The sequence below is a fragment of the Gopherus flavomarginatus genome, chromosome 1, assembly GCF_025201925.1.
Source record: "Gopherus flavomarginatus isolate rGopFla2 chromosome 1, rGopFla2.mat.asm, whole genome shotgun sequence".
NCBI classification, from domain to species: Eukaryota; Metazoa; Chordata; order Testudines; family Testudinidae; genus Gopherus; species Gopherus flavomarginatus.
The window spans coordinates 229,749,294-229,774,392 of NC_066617.1; the positions used below are offsets into that span (position 1 = coordinate 229,749,294).

General features: G+C 41.5%; 1 protein-coding gene across 10 annotated transcripts in view; it reads right to left on the reverse strand.

Annotated features, from left to right (window-relative positions):
- Positions 1-1,948: 1,948 nt before the first annotated feature.
- BEND2 (BEN domain containing 2) overlaps positions 1,949-25,099 on the reverse strand; it is a 37,028-nt gene continuing 13,877 nt past the window's right edge. For 9 of the 10 annotated variants that reach the window (XM_050963692.1, XM_050963655.1, XM_050963673.1 and 6 more), the window contains 9 exons: positions 22,962-23,033; positions 22,702-22,776; positions 20,415-20,519; positions 13,894-14,419; positions 12,095-12,295; positions 11,056-11,177; positions 9,162-9,378; positions 7,529-7,732; positions 4,992-7,061 (listed from right to left, as the gene is read on the reverse strand). In XM_050963692.1, coding sequence (XP_050819649.1) covers positions 6,826-7,061; positions 7,529-7,732; positions 9,162-9,378; positions 11,056-11,177; positions 12,095-12,295; positions 13,894-14,419; positions 20,415-20,519; positions 22,702-22,776; positions 22,962-23,033 — 1,758 coding nt within the window. In that variant the 3' untranslated portion in view covers positions 4,992-6,825. Of the gene's footprint in view, positions 2,515-4,991; positions 7,062-7,528; positions 7,733-9,161; positions 9,379-11,055; positions 11,178-12,094; positions 12,296-13,893; positions 14,420-20,414; positions 20,520-22,701; positions 22,777-22,961; positions 23,034-25,099 lie in introns of those variants that run through there. The other variant, XR_007775683.1, reaches the window with a different exon arrangement.

The window sequence follows — 25,099 nt, forward strand, 5'->3', positions numbered from 1 at the left end:
TCCATGTTCTCTTTTAAAAACTGGACTGCATTAAAATGTGAAAAAACTATACTCACCATCATTCACACGTCTGCAATGGATGCATCAACAACAGTTTCAGTTTTCTAAAAGTTACAGTTACTAAGTAGACATGCAGTGGCCTCTGGACTTAAATTGTATCAGTTGCCCATTAAGGGTACGTCTACAGTACAGAATTATTCCGATTTTACATAAACCGGTTTTGTAAAACAGATTGTATAAAGTCGAATGCACGCGGCCACACTAAGCACATTAATTCAATGGTGTGCGTCCATAGTCCAAGGCTAACGTCGATCTCTGGAGCGTTGCACTGTGGGTAGCTATCCTGTAGCTATCCCATAGTTCCCGCAGTCTCCCCCGCCCCTTGGAATTCTGGGTTGACAGTCCAGTGCCTGATGGGGCAAAAACAGTGTTGCGGGTGGTTCTGGGTACAGCCTCACCCCTCCCTCTGTGAAAGCAGCAGACAACCATTTCGCGCCTTTTTTCCTGGGTGAACTCTGCAAATGCCATAGCACAGCAAGCATGGACCTGCTCAGATCAATACCGCAATTGTGGACGTTGTAAACACCTCATGCATTCTCATGCAGTCTATGCTGAACCGGGACCTGCAGAGCCAGGCGAGGAGGCGGCCGCTACGGCAGCGCGGCAACGACAGTGACGAGGACATGGACACAGAATTATCTCAAACCACGGGCCCCTGCGCTTTGGAGATTCTGCTGGTAATGGGGCAGGTTCTAGCCACTGAACGCCGATTTTGGGCCTGGGAAACAAGCACAGACTGGTGGGACCGCATAGTTTTGCGGGTGTGGGACGATGCGCAGTGGCTGTGAAACTTTCACATGCGTAAGGGCACTTTCATGGAACTTTGTGACTTGCTTTCCCCTACCCTGAAATGCCATAATACCAAGATGAGAGCAGCCCTCACAGTGGAGAAGCGAGTGGCAATAGCCCTCTGGAAGCTTGCAACGCCAGACAGCTACCGGTCAGTCGGGAATCAATTTGGAGTGGGCAAATCTACTGTAGGGGCTGCTGTGATGCAAGTAGCCAAAGCAATCCTTAAGCTGCTGCTACGAAAGGTTGTGACTCTGGGAAACGTGCAGGTCATAGTGGATGGCTTTGCTGCAATGGGATTCCCTAACTGTGGGGGGGGCGATAGATGGAACCCATATCCCTATCTCGGCACCGGAGCACCAGGGCACCCAGTACATAAACCGCAAGGGGTACTTTTCAATGGTGCTGCAAGCACTGGTGGATCACAAGGGACGTTTCACAAACATCAACGTGGGATGGCCAGGAAGGGTTCATGACGCTCGTGTCTTCAGAAGCACTGCTCTGTTTAAACTGCTACAGCAAGGGAATTACTTCCCAGACCAGAAAACAACAGTTGGGGATGTTGAAATGCCTGTCATTATCCTGGGGGACCCAGCCTACCCCTTGATGCCATGGCTTATGAAGCCATACACAGGCAGCCTGGACAGTGGTCAGGAGCTGTTCAACTACAGGCTGAGCAAGTGCAGGATGGTGGTAGAATGTGCATTTGGCTGTTTAAAGGCGCACATTACTGACTCGCTCAGACCTCAGCCAAACCAATGTCCCCTTTGTTATTGCTGCTTGCTGTGTGCTCCACAATCTCTGTGAGAGTAAGGGGGAGACCTTTATGGCGGGGTGGGAGGCTGAGGCAAATCACCTGGCCGCTGATTACGCGCAACCAGACACCAGGACGATTAGAAGAGCACACCACGAAGTGGTGCACATCAGAGAAGCTTTGAAAAACGAGTTTCATCATGGACCAGGGTACGGTGTGACTGCTGTGTTTGTTTCCCCTTCATGAACGCCCCCCTCCCCCCCACTGACTCCTTCCCTGTAAGCAGCCCACTCTCCCCATTCGATTACAGCTTGCTTAAGGATATAAAGTCACTATCGTTTAAAAATCATTTATTCATTATTAAAAAATAATTATAAAAAGAGGCAGAGAACTGACAAGGTATCCTGGGTGTGGTTTGGGAGGAGGATAGGAGGGAAGGAAAAGGCCATTAAACACACTTCAATGTAATGACAGCCTTTTGGTTGGACTGTCCACGGGGGTGGAGTGGGTGGGTGCATGAAGCCTTCCCCCACGCGTTCTTACATGTCTGGGTGAGGAAGATATGGAACATGGTGAGTGGTGAGAGTGGTTACACAGGGGCTGCAGCACCACTCTGTGACCCCGCTGCTCTTCCTGAAGATCCACCAGACGTCCGAGGATATCAGTTTGATCACGCAGCAGCTCCAGCGTTGCATCCTGCCACCGCTGATCTCAAGCATTCCTCCTGTCCTCACGTTCACTGGCATCTTTCCTGTAATTTGATACCACATCCTTCCATTCATCCAGATGAGCTCTTTCATTGCGGGTTACTTCCATGATTTTCCAGAACATTTCGTCTCGCGTCTTGTTTTTCCTCCACCTTATCTGAGATAGCCTTCGGGATGGAGTAGGGAGGCTTGAAAAATGTGCAGCTACATGAGGGAGGGAAAAAAGGGAGAGAAGTATTTAAAAAGATACATTTTACAGAACAATGGTCATACTCTTTCACAGTGAACAACACTATTCACCTTACATACCACATGTGATTTCACTACAAGGTCACAGTTTGCATCTTAATATTGAGTGCCTGTGGCTCTGGTGTTACAGATCTCACAGACGCGGGTCCGGGCATCAGAATTCAGCTTGCATGTGGCCATGGTAAGCCATTGTCTTTCGGCTTCTCCAGCCTTCATATACACAGTGCCCTCTGATGCTTCTTTCCTGTTAACATGCAGCAGCAGAAGCCAACCCCCCCCCACATCCAATTCTCTAGGATGACTGCTTTACCCCTCCCCTCACCGCACGGCGGGTATCATGGAAGATCACTGATAATCACCCCCCTTTCCCCCCCCCACCGCATGGCTGGTAGCTGGGAAGATTCCTGCTAGCCAAATGCAAAAAAGCTCAGCGCTATCCTTCCTCCCCTCCCCCTGCTTGGCTATGTGCAAAGAAGGATTTCTTTTAAGCAACAGCCCAGGAGGAAAATGGCCAGCTCTGTCCCCTTAATTAAATTCCTGAATTTCAACCAGGTTACCATGAATGATATCACTCTGCTGAGGATAACAGAGCGAGATAAAGAACGGATGTTTCTTGAATGCCAGCAATCACCGGGACCATACGCAGCTAGGCTTTGTCATGCAATGATACCCGATTACTTGCTACATGCATGGCGTGGTAAAGTATCCTACCATGGCGGACGGAACAAGGCTGCCTTGCCCAGAAACCTTCTGCAAAGGCTTTTGGAGTACCTCCAGGAGTGCTTCATGGAGATGTCCCTGGAGGATTTCCGCTCCATCCCCAGACATGTTAACAAACTTTTCCAGTAACTTTACTAGCTGCGAATGCATCCCAAGTCCTCATGGCAAATCAATCATTAAAAAAAGCTTGCTTTTAAACCATGTTTTATATTTACAAAGGTACACTCACCAGAGGTCGCTTCCATGGCTTCACTGTCTGGGCTTGGGAGGGCTGGGAGGGTAATTCCGTCTGGGTCACAAAAAGCTCCTGGCTGTTGGGGCTAACTGAGTGCTGTGTGCTCTCTGCAAGGTCGTCCTCCTCTTCCTCCTCCTCCTCCTCATCTTCCCCCTCCGCAGAATCCTCAGCCATGGTTGAGGTTACAACCCCCAACTCGGAATCCATGGACAGGGGTGGGGTAGTGGTGGCACAGCCCCCTAAAATTGCATGCAGCTCAGCGTAGAAGCGGCATGTTTTCAGACCTGACCCGGACCTTCCGTTTGCTGCTTTGGTTTTCTGGTAGGCTTGTCTGAGCTCCTTAAACTTTCACTCTGCACTGCACTGAGTCCCTGGTGTGGCCTTTTTCCATCATGGCCTTGGAAATTTTTTCAAATATTTTTTCATTTCGTCTTTTGGAACGGAGTTCTGTTAGCACTGAATCCTCTCCCCATATAGCGATCAGATCCAGTACCTCCCGTGCGGTCCATGCTGGAGCTCTTTTTCTATTCTCAGGAGACTGCATTGCTATCTGTGCTGATGAGCTCTGCGTGGTCACCTGTGCTGATCTGAGCTCCACGCTGGCCAAACAGGAAATGAAATTCAAAAGTTCGCGGGGCTCTTCCTGTATACCTGGCCAGTGCATCCGAATTCAGATTGCTGTCCAGAGCGGTCACAGTGGTGCACTGAGGGATACCGCCCGGAGGCCAATACCATCGATTTGCGGCCACACTAACCCTAATCCGATATGGTAATACCGATTTTAGTGCTACTCCTCTCGTCAGGGAGGAGTACAGAAACCGATTTAAAGAGCCCTTTATATCGATATAAAGGGCCTCGTAGTGCGGACGGGTACAGCGTTAAATCAGTTTAACGCTGCTAAAATCGGTTTAAACGCGTAGTGTAGACCAGGCCTAAGTCTGATGTATAAAGATGCTGAAATGAGTACCTTGAATCTAGTTTCAAAACTACATTCTGAAATCATGTCAGAATAAGATCTTGTCTATGCAAGAAAGTCACACCAGTTTAAATTAATTCCTGAACTGATTTATTTAGACTGGTACAAGTAACTTTGCAGACATGCTTATTTCAGTTTATGATGGCTTGTTTTTGGTTATCTTAAAACAGATTCCTAATCGACCTAAGCTAAACCCAAACAAGCATTTCCATACAAGGGTTTGCTCTGGCTTAACTAAATCAGTTTAAAGTTATCCCTCTAGTTAACCCATTGCAACTTCCTCATGTAAACAACATGTTATCTGGTTACCTATGATTTTGATAGCCAAAATAATCAGTTTTTACAACATGTGCAGAAGCAGCCAGCTAATCTCAGGCAAAAACGCTTCCCAAAGCCCATGCCCCAGATAGGAAACCAAAAAACCCCTTTCTATGTAAAACTACCCTTCAACCATGGTCCCCAAACAAGAAACACCAGTATTTAATACACGTTCAGTCAGGAAAGGAGCAAATATATTCTAGCTTTATTTGTAAAATATTCTTTCCTAAGGACAAAATACATTTTACAAAAGTTAACAAAAATTGGTACAATTATGAGGAAACTATTATTTTTTGTTCAGTTACTTGGGTCTCTTCAAAATGGAAGATAGAGGTACACATCACATTGACAGAAGTCAGTGCTCGTGAGCTAGATCTATAAATATGCCATTCTGACATTCACATCTGCGAATGACAGTGGAAAAATTCTCTACAAATACTGGAAAAAAATATCTAAGCATTTTTGGTATTTTTCTGATTTCTGTAACTGGAAATACCTACAGACTAGATTCTAAAATTGTTGGTATTTTGCAAGGAGGATCCTAATGAAGAATAATGATAGTTTGCTGGTCATAAACAAGAACACCTATTTCAAATGTTAATTTGAGGACTAAACAATAATGGCATAAAATCTATAGTGAAAATAAATCCATTCAAATGATTCATTTAAGCCTAAATGTATATACAGTCATGTAAAAAATGGAAGGAAAGTTATTTTCTATTCACATATTTATGATGACTATTACAGTCAAGTAATTTAAAAATAAGATGCTTTATTAACATATTATGTATAAAATCTTATGAAGGAGGGAGGAAAAGAGGAACATATGTAACTATTTCTGAGGGACAAAGCCCAGCAATCCTGACTATCTTGGAGACAATGTCTGAAAAGAGAGTCTGCATTTTCACCTTTCAGGGTTTGACTTTGTAAGGTTGGGATGTCAAATGCTTCTAATTACGAACAACCTACAAAAAACGGAGCAAATATGCTTGATATTTCACACAAACTGCCCAGAAACCTAAAAGTTGTGACTATTACAGGTGAGTCTAGATAGGTGTAACAATTGTCATCTTAATCATGACCCAGGACATACAGAGCTAAAGCACGAGTCTCTTTAGCTTGAGCTAAAGGACCAATGGCTTGATGCTGTGCCCAATGAAGCCAATGGAAAGCCTTCCATTGTTTTAATCGGTGGATCAGGACCCAAGTTCTCTAGCTGGAAGCTCAGACTCCTACCTTCAGTGGATTAGACAGAGGGGGACATGTAACAAACATGGAACAGTGGGTTATGTTGGTATGCTAGTTCTTGATTATCCCTTCAAAAGGATATATTTTGTTCTTTACATTGAGTAAAAGAAAACCAGAATATTTTTGTATATATATTCTTTCTTAATATTCATTCCAGACAAGAGCCAACCATCAGGAAGAGGAAAATTATTACTTACCCGCAATTGTATTTGTTGTAGTTGCCCTCATCTTCCCTTATCCTACAACAAAATCTCTGCTGTAGGATGGGAGAAGAAAACGAGATGTCTGACAACTTAAAGTGGTGCAATATCAATCACACTCTCCTTTCTAAGTTATACATTTTTTCGATATTATCCAGCTGTTAGAACAAGTTTCCTTCCCTAAACATAACAAGCTTGACCCAGATAGGCTTTTAAATCCTTATTCTTTTGCTCGGGGGATAATCATTTTCTCTTTCCTGTTCTGTGCAGTGTACTTCCTCAAGACAAAGTGATCTCTTCTGGGGTCAATACTTCACTGAAAGTAAGTGCTTGTCAGACAAGTGCCCATCATGCAACCAACTGTGAATGGAGTAAAGCATCTCTACGATAGGAATGAGTGCCAGTGACTCAAGAAGGGAGGGACCCCAGGTCTTCTGCCATTTTGGCCTCGTGGAGTATATTATATAGTGCGGGGGACAACCCGACAAGATGGACTTCTGTATAGTATTTTGGACAACCTACAGCATGACTGCAGCTAGATGTCAGATGGTTGTAAGACATGTAGCATTTTAGTCTGTAAGGTTGATAGTGTCACTTTCATATGGCTTTACTGAAGTAGGGCTTTGCGAAGGACTCTTTTCATTTGATGGCGGTGTGGCCAAAACTTTCTTTCGGACTCCAATTGCAGCCTTCTTATGGTCATGTCTAAGACTGCGGATTGTACTGTTTATGGCAGCCACACATGCTTTCCAATCATATCCAGTTTCCTTTAGATCAAAGGATGGGTAGTTCTCTTGAAGGAAGTCTAAAGATAAATAACCAGATAAGCAGGGCATTATTATCAATTATTTATGCAAGCTCTGTTTTGCTTGCATGTTTTATTTGGACACAACTGGGCCAAAACAAGTATTCAGAAGTGCATTCTCTCAGTATAGAATACAGTCAAACTCACCATTAAGTTACAAGGGTCAAAGCTAGACTGGTGATGAAGTCTATTTTTAAAAAGTTATGGGAAAAGTTGAAATACATAAAAGTGACTAGATGGTCTAGGGAGATAATATGTGGACAGGGTTTGTTTTGTTTTGTAATCTAGCAGAGATCAGGAGTTGGGGTAAAAATATATCCCCCCTTCATTCCTCCCACTGGTTGTACCTCTAATCTCATGGCAGCTTCATTAATGTTTTGGAAGCTGCATGATTTATTATGAATACAAGGTTAAATAAAAATTACTATCTCCAGCCCATCTTTTGAAGAAAGTTTAGCTGTGTATACCTCTGAGAGCATTGATCCTGTTGCAGTCCAGTGGACACATGCCACGTTCCAAATTACCATACACATTGCTCTTCACCAATACATCTTCTGTGAAGAGATGGCGAATCAGATAGCGAGCTGACAACTCTGGCCGAGACTTCCCCTTTGCTACATAAATAACTGAGAATGGCAACTGAACATTGCGCCATGGACTCCCAAGATGTTCTGGAGAGGAAGTTGGAGAAAGAAATATTTTATTTTCATTGCAGAAATTGTGTTTACCATGCTTTCAAAAGGACCACATTATACTGGAAGACTTTTTAGCTAGGCAGACAATCAGTGTGCAACATACTGAATGTGGAGGAGGAGAAGAAAAATTTTAGAAAAGGAGATGGGATCCTCAGAAATCAAGGTCCTATCTGTGTGACCCATACAGTTGCTCCGTGAAGAGTCTTACATGCAGTAATGCATAAAACTCCATGTATCAAAATGGTTGTAATAATGCAGGTAGAACGTGGGATTTGGGAACACTAGGTATTTTAAACACAATGGCTTAGACTTGCAAGCCACCCCAAGCGGCCAAAAAGTTTATTTCAAATATATATTTGCTCTGCTGTACAGGAGCATAACAGAGCTTTTGTTATACTTTCAGAAATGCTAGTTATGCAACTTGACTTGCTTCAGGACTGCTTCCTGTACTGTGTTATTTAATCTAAAAATAAATAAATAGTTCTTCCAAGAAATAAAAGCATTGCTGCTTTCTGATAGGATTCAAACCTTGTGGGTGGAGAATGAAAATAGAATGAACATTCTTCTGTATTACTCTGAAACAACTTAATTTCAATGAAGAAGTGAGCCACACACTGAATAAAAAGTACATTATATGTAGTAAAAAAGTCAATTACGAGGCCTGTTGAGTAAGAGGGTCCTGACACCTCTTTCGTGGGCTGCTCAAGCCCTATACAAGCCCCACCCAATCAATTGTCTCCTGGGGAACTGGCCACAGAGAATTCCTCCCCCCCCCCCCCCCCCCCCCAAGATCTCTATAGCCATTGCATGCCACGTAGTATCTTGTTTTACTGGTGTATTTATAAACTGTGCACTTTTATTAATGGAAGAAAATAAAAAATTGGAAATTGTTATAAAGTTTAGCACAGTGACAGATCTGCCTGTTAGATTAGGATATAGAAATTTTCTCTGCCTCTTTAATATGCCAAGCTGCCTTGGAACATCTATTATTTCTCATATAAAGTAGGAAAATGGGGTAATAATGCATCAATTCCTGAAATGTTAGATGGACTATTTCACAGATGAGATCGCCAATCTAATTAGTCAGCAACAGTGCAAATGTGTTTGTGATAAGGACATGGGTGAAAGGGAACACAGGTGATCTGTTGCCAGAGTCTGTTTGCCATGAGGGGACATACTACCTGTACTGAAGGATTGTCTTGGGAAAAATGGAAAGCAGCCCTGTAGGTCAGTAAACCCCATTTACCACTGTGTAGGATTCAAGGCGCTGTATATCACAAATGATTTCACTTACCTGTACTTAAACTAGCACAGCAGTTTTGGAATCTTAACATATGCTACTTCTCAATCAACTGTATAAAATGCAATTTGTGTTAATCCAGAAGATGAAAGTCTCCTAACTTACCCATTGGTTCCAAAGACTGTAGTTTATTGGATGAAGGTGCATGGAACACCTCAGGGACTTTATCCCATGTGGTATTCTGAAGTCTGTTTGTTGTTGAGCTGGTCATTTTCTGAGAGGATTGAGAATTGACGTCACTGTCTTCCCCATTATAGTTTAAATCCACACAAATGGATGTGTCTGGAGCGTCAGCAGGTTTCTCCTTCCCTTCAGTAGTCTCCTGAAACACACGAATGGGATTAGCATATGCTTTGGAAGAAATCTACCAGTTTTCCAGTTAAGTGTGTCAAATTATTTCCACATTATTAGGAAAATTAGATTCCACAAATTTGAGAAATTGTTAACCATACATGTCAACCACAAGAGCCATATGTCAGCCAATTGTTGAGGTCCTTGTGTAATGACGCACTTTGGAAGCTGAGTTGCATGGAATTCCAGGTGTTCTTGGGGTGAAACATCAGTGTGATGCAAAGGCTGGAAATATGTGACCAGATGTGAGAAGGCCTATGATAGTATACAGTGGAGGTACAGTCTTGGGAAAGCATAATCTGGACACACTGAAGATCCAAGGGTTGGAAAAATGGATAAAGTGAGAAATGCTGGAAGTCATGCTAGAGATACTTTGGGTGGAACAGTGACTATTATCCGTGAACAATAGGAAGACAGACGACATCCCTGGTTTAAATTAAAGAGGCCAGGAGAGCTATAGTGTAGGTAGAGTAGTTCTGATCCTTTTATTGCACCCAACACAAGTCTCAGAGATACTACTTCCCAGGGAAACCTTTATAGCTAGCTGAACAACTGCAGCACTGATTCTGCACATCAAAATAACGGTTTAACTTGTAAGCCATCTTTCCAACACTGTTTTGAGCCCCTAGCTATTGCAACATAGTTCAGGATATGGGAGTGAAATAATTGTTAAGGCTTCTGGGAAAGGATCCTGCTGTACAATTTAGAGTAACAGAAAACACTGCTGAAGTCAGTGCAGATTGTTTTGGAAGGACGCTGACTGAAGGGGTTTGATAGATGGAAATAACAAGGGAGTTTTCATTCAATTTTCAATAACCTTAATAGACTATAAATACATTAATTGGTAAATTCCAGTGACATGGAGACAGTTTACTGTCCATCAATAGGTTAAGATAAATTTGTGTATCCCTAATAGTAGTGGTATGATAAACAAAAGGATAAACACTTTCCATTAGTTTAACCAAACAAGGGCACTTGCAAATGGTTTTATTTAAATAGTTTAATACTGAAAAATGTAAGAAATAAAATATTAGTAACAGTTCTTCGACAGTAATTTTTGCTAAAGGTTTTTTGTTTGTAACTTTATTTAAGTAAATATTAATACATGGCCATTAAAAGTGTTTGAGTTGATCCTTAATGAAGAGCTCTTAAGAATAAATTCTAACAAGGGATAATCTGCACTATTGATAGAAGTCAGGGAGAGTGGGGTAGCTAGTTATACAGGGGCCCAATTCTGCAAAAATTTATTCATGTTCTTAAATGGTTAGATGACTGGGAATAATTCAGATCACACAGGTCTTCTAATAACTAGCTACTTAAAATTTTGATAAAATTGGTAATTATTCTATAAAATTAGCACAAGTTGCAACAAATTTTACTACCTATAGGCAAGTATTACTGTATTTTCATTTTAGGATTTTGCATGTGTGTGTCTTTTGTTAATATTATAAAATATAAAAATGCTGACACTGTTTCACACATACCATTGTGACTGGTGTCAGCGGAGCTGTGTTGAACCATGACAAAATACGTCCCAAAGAGTCTTAAATTATGGGGCTCAGGTGGTGAGGTACTTACTTATATATCTAATTCTGTAAGGAAACATTTACTCTCTCATTAATAACTATTACACCTGGAGATGACTTACTGGGTTTATTTTGGTTTCACAGCGTAAGCAGCGGATCATGGCATTGACGTTTGTGATACAGGTTTTCCAGTCTCTTCCATATTCACTCAGGTCATAATTTGGGAAATGAGTTGCAAGAAATTCTGCACACAAAATGTAGGAACTCTTTTAAACTATGTAATAAAGAAGCACTAAAAAGAGCTTTAGTCAAATAAGCGAACACAATGAGATCAATTTCAAGTGCTTACCAAGATTTGTGAATGAGTTTTCGATTTTAGTTTATATTAAGGAAATTTATGGTAGACTGGTACTTTCAAGGTAGGCAGCAGTATACTTCTGCATCTCATTACAAAAATAAGATGCATCAGAAAAGTGCTCCTTATCAGGTATAGGGAAATTTTCTTTATTCAATATTTCTTAGTCGATTCATGGAAATTGTCAAACAAACTACCTGACTATCAGTAGAGATGACAGGACTCGCAAATGGGATAACATACATCATTCTGTTATTCATATGAACTATTGTTTGCTTTCTGCCCAGACAGAATAAATGAATGCCTGATTTGTGAGTCTTACAAAAAGGAGTAGCTAGTGTGTGCTTAGGTGGGCACACGTGGGTTTGGGGCTGGGAAGGGCATTTCTCAAAATGTTGCCACCCTCATCACTTTTCAAACAAGGAAGAAATGGAGGGTTAGGAGAAAAATGCTGACATGTCCATTAACTTGTGTCCTGTGTGTGTTATGGCCTCATAATATAAAATGAATATGATCAGCTCTGATTGATTAATGAGAAAAATATGAAATTAGAGTAATTAGAGAAACGATCATAAATATTGAAAGAGTTTACAATGAACATTTGAGGGTAACTAGATAAAAAGTTCCCCACAGAACTCAAAGGTACAGAGTCGAGCAATATTCACTACCAGGTAATATAATAGTTGCTGGATAATGAGTCACAAAAAGGTAGACTGAAGGACACAATGTAAGGGTCATAATTTAAGAATCCAAGAAAACTGCTAAGGAAGAAAAGTGAACTCTACACGTTTTGTAAGTCAACATACCTCTAACTGCAGCAACCTTGTTAGGATCCAACGTTCTGCGCCCCCGGGCACTGACACCCATAATGCTACACAGTAACGTTTCCTTGGGGAACAAGACACGGACTAGGTAACGTGCTGCGTACTTCGGTTTGGTCTTTTGTCGGGCTTTCATCAAATAGTTTCCAAGAACCTTTACATTTCTCTTTGGGTCACCAACATATTCTTTGTAAAGCAAAAACATTTTTTAAAAGATTAGCACAAATCTGTTAAAAGAAGGAGCTCTTCCCCAAACCGTTTTTTCTCTTTACCTTTATGACATAGTAAACTCACATCTCCTAACCTTTCATTACCAAAACTAGATCGACTATATATTATCTATCTTTGCACTTACAGGAGATGCAGAAATAACTTCCATCAGTATATTCTGACTAAATTAGCATTCTTAAAAGTTCATTCATTTGTATCAAGCACCCAAAACTGATTAAATAATAGCATTTTTAAAAAGCATTTAAATGTGTAAAAGACAAAATTTTCAGAATGACCTACTTTGTGCAGATACTTGCATATACATTTTCAAGAAAACATCTCAAAGGTATCAGGTGTGAGTGTCAATTTTATTAAGTGTGCACAAACAGAAGTTGAGGCACCTTTGAACACTTTCACTTATTTTTAGCGTAACGTAAATAATTGGTAATCTGAAAGTGATTGAAAACGCAAATAAAATAAATAAATAAATAAATAAATGCTGCCTTCCGCATGACTCAGGGTATATGTATATCATAAAGGGACTTAACATCTGCCTGTGTCATGTGTACTTACCTGCAACATAACAGCCCGACTGGGTCAGACCAAGGGTCCATCTAGCCCAGTATCCTGTTTTCTGACAGTGGCCAGTGCCAGAAGGAATGAACAGAACAGGTAAACATCAAGTGATCCATTCCCTGTCACTCATTCCCAGCCTCTTATGGTGAAATGATTCATGGAGCTTTTTTTGGTGATTCACAGAATTAAACATTTTGGAAAAATAAGTAATGGAGCATTTGAGGGTCTCTCTTACAAAACAGTCCACAGAATGAAAACATTAGAGAACCTCTTCCTTATCCCATTCAAGAATTAACATTCCTTATACACAAAACAATTAAGTTGCTTTCTCAAATGAAGAACATACTGTAAGTTATGTTCCACACCTTGCTTTACGGATGACATACTCTTTATATAATTATCGTACGTCTTTATTATATACAAGGCTATTTAGTTTTCACATGAAAGCATTACCAAGGAAATCTTTAGATTTAGAGAAACTCTAATATGCTGCACTTCCACTGTAATGGCTGCTGAGATTTTACTGTCACATATTGGCTCACTGTACTTGCAGGGAGTCCTAGCTGTTCTGTACCACTGACAGCATGAAAAAAGCTTGTATCAGTAGGACAGTGAAAGAAGAGGGCTCATTCTTAATGCAATCCTGAAGCATTATATCTGCTGTAAAACTAAGATTTGTTAAAGTGCTCAAGTTATTCTGCACATCAGAATAATCAGTAACATGTAAGAATCAACTGAGTATGTGTGTTAATACAGTGTACATACTAACTTTTTGAATATTTGACTTCAGGTGTTAAAGTGACTTCTTGTATATCATGCACACCAATAGCTTTATTCAGAAGGCTTTAAATATTAATCCACTTTTAAAATGCAAAAGGAGAAAGTCAGCTCTGCTCATTTATTTTTGTTAAAGAAAAAAAATGGAGGCCTTATGCATGCATTTTATTCACTGTAATTTTCCACTCTACTATACTGAGCATATGTGACTTGTAACTCACCGAAACTAGGATTGATAGAGACAGAAGAAGATGGCAGTTCTTTACTAATATTCGCACTTCCCGGTGTGGCCCTGTAATTCATCATCATGGTGCTTCTCCCCAAACCAGTTTCAGATGGGGTTGGCATCACCGACGACACCATTGGGGAACCCACCCCTGAAGATGCTACATTGGCAGTGCTTTCCATGACTGTGGTTACAAGACTTGGTTGTGGAGGAAGGTCAGGGATCCTGTTAGCCACTGTGTATGGTGGATGCAGTGAGTGAGTGGAGACTATAGTAGGTAGGGGTGGGCTTTGCCTAAGCACAGGTTGCTGTGATTCAAGCTGAAGAGTTTGTTGAACAGGTTTTATTGCAGAGTTGGCCTGGAGATGGCTCTTTTGTAGCCTAACCCTCATTGATGGGTTATGCCCTCCTTGTCCCGGGGGGGAGATATGAAGACTTGACTCTCTTTCCATTGGTTTCTGTACTCTAATTTTTCCATGGGGTAAATGACTGGAACTTCTGTATGTAAATCCAATGGGCCTCTGCAAATGTGATAGGAAAACAATAATTAACATAAAACTGCACAAATCTGTTTTGTTTTTTCCTTCATGAACAAGAGAGATTAGATCTCAGCCTAAGCATCTGGCATTAACTATAGTCTTTTCACAAAGACTCTTTTCACATAGCTCTTTCACAAAGACTCTTTTCACATAGCTCTGACCTCTTGACCATGAATCTAACTATTGCATGTTTTTCGGACTCTATCTTTGTGGGTTTCCACAGTCCAGACACCAACATAGCATTCTTCTCTTGTGTTCGCTTCCTGCTTCTAAAGTTCTTCCCAATCACCTGCTAGCATACCATTCCTTCAAGAGCTAAAGAAGGAGCTGAGGAACAGACTGTACATACATTAGTAGTTGATAATGGGCATATTTTTGTACAATAGTTGCTGAAAAATTCATCAGTTTGTGTCACCAACCTGCTGAGCTACAAGTTGATGCTCCTGCTGCTGCATTAAAGGAAAAACATTTGGTTTTGCACCTTTTATTTTGATTGGTTTCTTTACAATGAAGTAGGGCAGAAAAGTTTTGTTTGGTCTCAGCCTGACACCCTTTTATCTGTTTGATGCATTAGAAGTGCAGGCACTATTTCACCTGGAAGACTCTATGATGACTGGAAATGATTTGTGAAGTGATGACATTAAAGCAGTGGTGGGCAACCTGTGGCCCATCAGGGTAATCTGATGGCGGGTCATGAGATAGTCTGCTGGCGGGCCATGAGATAGTCTGTTTACACTGACTGTCCGCAGGCATGGCCGCTCGCAGTTCCCAGTGGCCGCGGTTTGCCATTCCCGGCCAATGGGAGCTGCGGGAAGCGGCGTGGGCCGCAGGGATGTGCTGGCCGCTGCTTTCTGCAGCTCCCATTGACCAGGAACTGTGAACCACGGCCACTGGGAGCTGCAGGCGGCCACGCCAATGTAAACAAACAGTCTCGCAGCCTGCCACTGATGGGCTGCAGGTTGCCCAACACTGCATTAAGGGAATAAAACTGGAGCAATTGAAAGAAGAAACAGGTGTTACTAAAAATTCTTTAATTTCAATTAACAACATTTTGGAGAAAAAATGCCTTTGTGAGACTATTAAACAACAACAGCTATGTAATAAGCGCTAAAAATATACATCCTCCAAGATACCCAACAACTCTTCCAGCAAAAACAGGGGAGGTCAGAAATGACAACAATAATTTGTGGCCTGGAAAACATGTTTTACTATCAGAGACTAAAGGAGCTCAATCTATTCTGTTTATTAAGGAGAAGTTTAAGAGACAACTTGATCATGGCCTAAAATTACCTACCCATGGAGAAGCTATCTGAGACTAGAGGACTCTTTAGTTTAAAAGCTAAAGTCAGTAAAGTTCAAACGGAAAATAAATGTAATTTTTAACAGAAAGAATAATTAGCTATTGGAACAGATGATACAGGGATGTGTTATATGCCCAGATCCACAAAGGGACTTAAGCACCTAACCCCTAGATTTAGGTCCCTAAATCCCAGTTTTAGCCAGCACTGCAATCCACAATCTCTCCTCCACTGCCACGTAAGCCTGTGGGTTCCTAAACTCACCTCAGCACCTACATTTTCAGGATAAAAGTTTCCCAGGGGCCTATGTTTCTGAGTGTGCACACTGCTGCCTCACTCTGTGTGTCCAGATGTCTATTTCCTAAGCCCAGTGTGACCCACGAAGCAGGGGAGGACATCATCTATCTTCCCTAAAGAGTCTGGTCCGGTAGGCATGCTCTGAGCACACCTATTGGATCAGGATTGATTCAAAATCCAGGAGGAGGAAGAGAAAGTGATCGTACCTACTTTATAACTTTTAGCACAGTAGTTACAGCACTCAGCCAGCATATGGGAGACCTAGATTCAGTTCTCCCCCTCTCTACCAGAGGGGGAGTGTGATGGGGTGTACAAGCCCCCAACACTGGAAAGAACAGGGCTAAAGAGGTACTCGGGGCCCAGCCAGCCTTGTCCCAGAATACTTGCAAAGTCTGCACAAGCTAGAGGAGGAAGTTAAAAAGAGGAGCAGAGTAGCTCAGTGGCAAGCAGATAATGGAAGCGAGCTGGCCTACACCCTTGGAAAGGAGCACCACAGGAGCTCTCGGTGCCTGAGGCATGGTGATAGTGACCTAACCAAGCCTATAAAGAAGGCACCTGTGACTCTCTGAAGGCAGAAACTTTATTTGTGTTTTAGCTATTTGCTTTAGCTTGTAGGAAGAGAGGGACAGGTAGGAAATATCCAGGGAGTCGGCTGCATAGCACCACAAGGTGCAGGACTTAGCTGGCTACCATTGGGCCCTGGATCGGAGCCCAGTGCAGAGGGTAGACCCAGGCTTCCCCTACCAACTCCTAAAGTGGGACAACTATGAAAGTCTGTCCCTTGACAGAGAACCTATTTGGGGGAAGACCGTGAAGGTACAAAGGTCCAGACCACAAGACGTCAGGGGAAGCCCTGAATCCTTCACTGAATTCTGAACACTTCCCCATTATTAGACTCTTGAAACATAACCCAAAAGGGGTGGACTGAAAGTGTGACCTGTCTGGAGAGCTGAGTCACTAAAGGACAGACTGCTGCAGTAAGAAAGGGGTCTTCCTCTTGGGCATCCAACTTGCCGCACCCCTGGCACAGCCACTAGGCAGCACTGGTGGTGAGCGTTCCCCTTCCCAGAGAGAAGGGATTTGAACAGGAGTCTCCCAGCTCTCAGGAGAGTGCTCTAACCACTGAGATATTCCAGTTGGGCTTTTCTCAGTCTCTCCTATTGATGTTGTTCTACTGTGTATAAACAATGAAACAGCTATTGGAACAGGGGGACTGCACCCTCAGTCTCCCGTCTCCCAGGTGGGTGTGCTAAACCACTGGACTTCACTCTGTGGTCCAATGATTCTGTATTTATTCAAGGTGCAACAACATTAACAGGACAGATTGAGGGAGCCCCACATCAGAATATCCTATAGCTCAGGAATTAGAACAGTCTTCTAAGAGGTGTGGGAGATCCCTGTTCAAATCCTCTCCCTCAGGCAGACGGGGGCACTGAAAGACTGTCTCCCACATGAGTTCTATAACCACTGATCTAAAAAGTATAAGGTGGGTGACACCACCACCTCCTGCCATCTCCCTCCATTTGTACAGAGTAAGGCAGGCCCTAACTCATTCCTTCAAGAAATGGTTTCATAGATTCCAAGGCCAAAAGGGACCACTGTGCTCATCGAGTCTGACCTCCTATATAACAGATATAGAACTTCCTCAAAAGAATTCCAAAGCATATCTTTTAGAAAAACATCCTATCTTGATTTAAAAATTGTCCAACATGGAGAATCCATCCCAAACCCTTGGCAGATTGCTCCAATGGTTAATTTCCCTCACTGTTAAAATGTGCAGCTTATTTCCAGTCTGAATTTGTCTAGCTTCAACTTCCAGCCATTGGACTTTGTTGTACCTTTCTCTGCTAAAATTAAGAGACCAGGATTAAATATTTGTTCCCTATATAAGTATGTATAGTCAGTAATCAAGTCACCCCTTAACCTTTGGCATTAACTGCAGTCTTTCTGATTTTTTAATTAAAATGTTGTGTGGCACCAAGTCAATGATGTCAACACTGTTACCTTTATCAATCAAACTTGTAATCTCATCAAAAACATATCAGGTTTATTTTCCATAAATCTATGTTGATTGGCATTAATTATATTACTCTCCTTTAATTCTTCATTAAATCAACTGCAGGAAATGGGGACGGACCCAGTTGTGGATTATTAAGAGAGATAAGCACCTAAATCCAGGCTGCAGGGAGGCACCTATATCTCTGAGAGCGGTAGGGTCTAGCACACACCCTGGTCATTGGCTTCTCCCATTGGTTACATGCTGGCTTTGTGGATCACATGCTAGGACACCTATCTTCCCCAGGCTTTGTGGATCCATGGTTGTTCCATTGATTTCCTAGGTGCCTAAAAGTTAGGTGCCACAGTGTCTAGCATCCATTTGGGCCTGGATGTCAATCTAAAACATACACACTAGTTCAACCACATGTTGTTGGGCAACATGCAGGAGTTACCAGATTTCTTCTATGCCTTGTTATGATCAAAATGGTCCCTTTTAGCTTTAAAGAATAATAATAATCTATGAATCTTTGACATTTCTGATATTTTAAACTTCAGGTAAAACACCAGCAGGCATTATAAAAAACAAAAGGAAACAAGGATAGCCTTAGAATTGTTTTCTTTATACGTCAAAAAGAAGCAAAAAAGAGTTTTAAAATGTTTTGAAAAATCTCTTTCAGGTCATTTTTAGCCTCAGGAGAGCATTAAAGCAGTTGCTGTTCCCTGTGACCATGAGGGTTGAGGGGGAAGAGAGAGGAAGTGTGAGAGAGAGGCCACTGGGTTCCAGTGCTCCACAGTGGTGGGCAAGACTGGTCTCTGCTCTGAGAGTTTTGGATGATTGGACATTCAAGTCCAAAGAGTTGTCAGGACACCAATCACAACCACAATATACTGTTTCATCAACTGCAAAGCATTCAGAACTCCTCTCTCTCTGTCTGGCCTGGTGGCTCTGGTGATGGGTAGACAGACTAAAGGTCTTTCATTCTGTTGTGTTCTCGTGACATCACTGCTGCTGAACAGCGTTACATCAGAGAAACTGTTCAGTACTGTTGATGGCTATACAGCTCTCTCAGCATTCTCAAGAACCATCTCTGATGCTTTTCCTTTAAACGCAGTTTGCTAATAAATTACGAGTCTTAATATTCTGTCTGTTTTAACAGTATGTTAAATGTGCAATAACTTGATAACGGTTCATTTACAGGAAAGCAGTTAAATGTAGTTAATTCCCTTAAAAATCATATCAGCCAACCTGTGAGTTATGCAGAAACTTTCATCCTCTGTCAGCAAAAAACCAGCCGACTAACAGGCCAGAGACTCATCACAGGTAAACTGGCAGAGCTCATTTGAAGTCATAGGAGCTACACCAATTTACACTAGCTAATGGTATAACTCCTGAATCTGTTTCTCTTCCCCACCTTCCTGTAAATGAATTTGTAGAGCACCTATTCCAGTGTTTCTCAAATGTGGCTACCATGGCCACATGTGGCTCCCAGGGGCTTTTCTTGCAGCCACAGCCTCCTAGGCTGTAATTGGGTGGGGTGGGGAGGACAAAGTAGTCCTATTGCTTCTGGATGCACAGCCTTGACATTGGTTGCTGGGGCCATCAGCCGGGGTTGGGCCCTGCCCCCCTCTGGAGTCACCTGGGGCTGAACGCCGTAGGAGCAGGCAGCCATCGAGTTCCCCACCTTCCCGGGGTAGGGGGGCTCTAACTTTGGGCTTCAGCTCAGGGGTGGCAAGGCAGCAGGCTCTAGCCGCGGGGCTTTGGGCTCTAGCCCTGGGCACTGGCTGCGTGGCAGCAGGCCCCAGGGTCTGGCAACAAGGCTTCGGGCTCCATCTTCGGGCCCCAACTTCTGGCTGCGGGACTTTGGGCTCTGGCTGCAGCACTTCATGCTCAAGCCCTCGCTGCCTTCCCCAGCCCACCACCCACATCTCCCCTGGTCTTCCTCAAGGACTTAATTTGTCCCCAGGCTTGGTAAGACTGAGTAAGTTTTCTGTGAAAAGTGATACTTGTGTCTGTTAATGTCACTTTTCATAACAGACTTACTAGCTAGCAATAAATAAATTACAATGATTTGGACATGTATATGTGCATATTTATTTGGTTTTCCTAAAGTGAATTAAGTATTTTAGGAAAAAGAGTGTTGATGGCTGCATTCTGAGGCCACCAAAAAATTTGTCCTGAGAACCCCAAGCCTACCAAATTGACTCTGCCCACTACTACACCGATAGAGGACCGAGCTGACAAATGCCAAGTATATAATAACCTGCCTCTAATGGATGCTAAATCCACTTTTGAACACAGTGGAAGGTGAGGAGAGATTTTAACCCTCTAATTTCTACTCATGCTTGTAAAGGGACTCTGAACATTTCAGATCTTTAATACTCACAGGTTTGAGGAGCAATGGCTTCATCCGGGTGTGCTGCATTTCTGAAACCTTTCGATGAAGCAGATCAAATTTCTTATCCAACTTCTGAATGGCATCATACATGGCCTGGCAATCAATGTGAAAGTTAATGGAATTTTTCTACTTTTAGAGGAAAAGTAAATAAAAGCACAACATCTGAATTTGACAAAAGCAAGGAAGTCTCATTAAGGTTGAAGTTCTTTCCTTAATTTCTGTCTAAACTTTGCAGCAGTTCAGTGGATAACAAATACACTTTGTAAAGTGAATTATACGCTGATTTACTTATGTACCACATGGTAAATTTAAAACTTGAAAAAGCAGGCTTCTTTTCGAAGATCTAATTTCAGGGAAAGACTTACTCTTGCTGTTTTAACATCCGCCTGCACATGACTGGAATTGAAAGGTTGTACCTCCTACTGCATCCAATATACAGTTGATTTTTATATAATATAATGGTGCATTTTATTTCACATTAAAATGATATCAAGCAAACTCAGAAGTAGACTAGTGGCACAAGAAGAATTATGTGTTATCTGAAGTGTAATACTACATCTAAATCAGAGAGTTAACACTACTTTATGGGTAGTTAGAGACCTTTAAAAATAGAATTATATATTTCCAAATACTTTGCTAAAATACTGATAAATAGATCACAAGGTATTGATTTCTACATCACTAATGGGAAATATACCTGGGAGGAATATGTATTCCAAAGTAAAATGACAAGTGTAGGCGATCTAGAGAGCAACAGTTTCAGCTCCAAGCCTCAAAATGATTATAATGCTGAAGTCTATTGTACACCCACTGATTACACGCAAGGGAAAAAAATATAAACAGAATTTGAAAAACACTTATATGGTTGAAAGTACCCAGAACATTTTGGCTGATTTTCAGTCACAGATTCATAGATTTTAGGGTCAGAAGGGACCAATGTGATCATCTAGTCCGACCTCCTGCACAAAGCAGGCCACAGAACCCTACCCATCCACTTCTATAACAAACCCCTAACCTATGCCTGAGTTATTGAAGTCTTTTTTCAAGCTCAGCAATTTGAGTCTCCCAGAGATTTAAAAATTGACTTTGCCTTACTTTGAGAATCAGATATGAAGGTTTTAAAGTAACATTCCTGTAAAGACCCCAACATTTCATAAGAGCCATGTAAATCAAACGAGTTCAAAGGCTAACAGTTGTCCATATAAACAACTTAGGAAATCATACATCTGAACAATTTTGTCTCCTATTATTACAAGTAACACATAAGGTTACTGAACTAAATGAGTAGAGAGGAAACAAGTTGTGTTTTCAGAGTGTATGGTCAGTATAACTGTTTCCAAAACACAGTCAGTTTCTGCTGCTTTTTGTGTGATTCTGTCATAACAACTCTGGAGAGAAAGAAATTTTTAAAAGAATAGAAAATGTGGCTATAAAACCAAAAAAATTAACAATGCAGGTGAAAAATCTGAAATTACTTTCAAATTTAAAAAATAAAATTAACTAGATTTCAAGTTGATGGTATCACTTTAGTAACAACTGACCTGCATATAGATAGATTCCAAAGCACCATGATAAGGTATAATAAAAGTTTAAATTGTTGTGTATTAAAAGCAACGTACTATGACCTCATCATGCAGCCCTGGTGCAAGCAGTAAGGCATACACGACATTAATTAACATTTAGCCCTAAGTCACTCCAGAAGGAGATGCTCTCTAAGTGACAGAGGGTCAACCCATTACTTTTAGGAGTAGCCCTACTATAACAGCTCACCTGTATGAGTAAGATATTCATTTAGTTTTATCTTCACTGCTGATGCAGTTATTCAGCTTGCCAGTTACTACTTCAGATAACGTAAGCAATAAATTCTCCTAATTCAGTCTGAACAACAAGATTATGAATAAGGTAATATTCTAAAAGCAAACCTCAGATGCCTTCAGAATTTACATACCAAATGTTTCCCATTACCTTGCAATTCCTTGAAGTAAATCAAGGGACTCTATATTACATAAGGTGCATTAATACTGACCTTTGGAGACACTCTCACGTTGATTACATTGTAAAAGGCTCAATGGCTGCATATAAAAACGTCAATCAAAAATAAGCAAAATGCATTTGCAGTTAAGTCAAGTGACGTTTATAGAAATGAACAACTGGGTGCAACAGAGTTGCAAATTGATATTACAGTGGCATATATACCAGGGATAAAAGCGTGACATAATTTTGCCTTGTTTTTTGCAAAGGTTTAGAAACTATTTCAAAGAGAAAAATGTGGTACCTGACAATAGTTGAGGACTTCCATAAGGGTTTTCTGCTGATCTCCTGTGTAGGACGCTTCAGACACAACACTTCCCTGTTTCATTCCAAAATAAAGAAGCTAAGCTGAAAAAATCATGATGTTTTGCAGCCAGCAACACATACAGAGAAACACCCAGCTTTAGGATCTCATATGTTGAAAAAAACAAACAAACACAAAACTGTTTTTGTAATGAACCCCCAAAGCAACAGTCATTACCAACAAAAAAAAAAGCAACTTACACATTCATAATCTGGTTCATATTCATAAATGACACTTCCACCATCTTCATATTCTGTTTCCCTGGATCTTATCTAGAAAAAAATATTAAGAAACATGTAAAATTAGGAATAATCACAGAATACAAGGCATAAAACAGTCTAGATCTGGGGTTCTCAATCTTTTTCTTTCTGAGGCCCTCCAATATGCTATAAAAACTCCACAGCTCAGCTGTGCCACAGCTATATGCTTTTCTGCATATAAAAATCTGGGCCAGTGTTAGAGGGTAGCAAGAAGGGCAATAGCCGAGTGCCCCATGACACAGGGGGCCCTGTAAAGCTAAGCTGCTCAGGATTCAGCTTCAGTCCAGAGTCAGGGGAGTGGGGCTCAGGGTCCCAGGCTTCAGCATCATGCAGTGGGGCTTCAGCTTTCTGACCGGGAAACCAGCAAGTCTAACACTGGCCCTGCTTGGCAGACCCCCTGAAACCTGCTCGTGGCCCCCCAGGTGCTCCCGGACCCCTGCTTGAGAACCGCTGGTCTAGATGACCTATATATTTTTCCAGAACCCAAGGCACTAGCTTAATATATTAGGGGTAGCAACTATTGAGGAGGATGTTTTCAAACACAGCAGATTAATATATATTTGTTCTAATATTAGTCACACCATAACTGTGACACAAGTTTTCAAGTCAGTTTTCCTTTATAAGGATTACAAATAGTTTAAAATAAAATATACATACATATCCATGTACATTTTATTGGCACTTGAGTTTATTAAAAAGTAAAGAAACAAAATCTATATATTTTTCACATCTTGTAAGGTTTACTTGCTGCATGTCTCTCAGCTAGGTCAAAGCTACTCAATTTCACTTTTGTTTGTATTTAGTTATTAATCAATATCACTTTCAATTACTCACGTACTAAAACAATGGAGAAGTGTTTAGGCTGCAGTGAATGGTTATTAAAAAAATTCACTGCAATTTTAAATAATTGAAATCTTTCCACTGACTTTCACAAAACCCTTTTTTTTTCTTTTTTTACACAACTTAGGCCTTGTCAATAAGTAAACAGATTTAACTTATATCAGTTTTTATATAGATTTAGTTAGAACCAGTGCAAAACCATGTTAGATGTTCTTATTTTGGTGTATCTTAAAACTGTTCTTGTATCAATTTAAATTGTCCTGATCAATTTAGTGTATTATTTGTATTTTGGTAAACCCTAGAAACCAGGGCCCCATTGTGCTAGACAAACATCTGTCAGATTTAATATCAATTTAAGAATGTCTGCAAAGCCTTTTGTAACAGTTTAAATGAGTCAATTTAAAAGTCACACATTTGTTTAAATCAGTGCAACTTTGCTTGTACAGAAGCCCTTATATGTTGAGGTAAACCTGATCTGACACTTGGTGTCCTTGTATTCCTGAAGCACTAATGCTCTTTGGCATGGCTCTTGGAGCAGTTACTATTGCTATGTAAGGATGTGGCTGGAGAGTTAAATGGTGACCTTTCCCATAGGAATGTAGGACTCCATGAATGTTTTCAGAACAGAATGCTACTTACTATAGCTAAGAGCAGGCTCTAGGTTATGTGATGCTAAAGTGGATGTAAAAAGTTAAAAATAAAGATATTTTGTTTAAACGCAAGCTCTTCTTTCATTAATGTGAAGAACAAAATAGCTAGGGCCTGGTCTCTTCTTCAGGAAAGACCATTGTAAGTAAAACAGCTGACAACAAAACATGCAGGTAACATTAAGAGCCCAAGGAAGTGCCTCTTCAGAAGTTAGGAGAAAGAGGATATATGTGTACACTGTTATTAAAAACTTCTGGCTGGCACATACCAACTGACTTGGGCTCTAGGACACTGTGAGGTGGAAGGGTCCCAGAGCTTAGGCCGTAGCCTAAACCCCAATATCTACCCTGCAATTAAACACCCCTGCAGCCAGGGCTGGCTCCAGATACCAGCTGACCAAGCACGTGCTTGGGGCAGCACTTTGGGGCGGGGTGGCGCTTCGGTGGTTTGTTTTTGGTTCGGCCAGGCAGCGCTGAAGGTTTGTTTGTTTGTTTTTGTTTCGGCTGGGCGGCGCTCGGGGTGGCGGGGACTTGGGCGGCGCGGCGCTCGGGGGGGGGGGCACAGAGGGGTGGTTACGGTGGGACGGCACT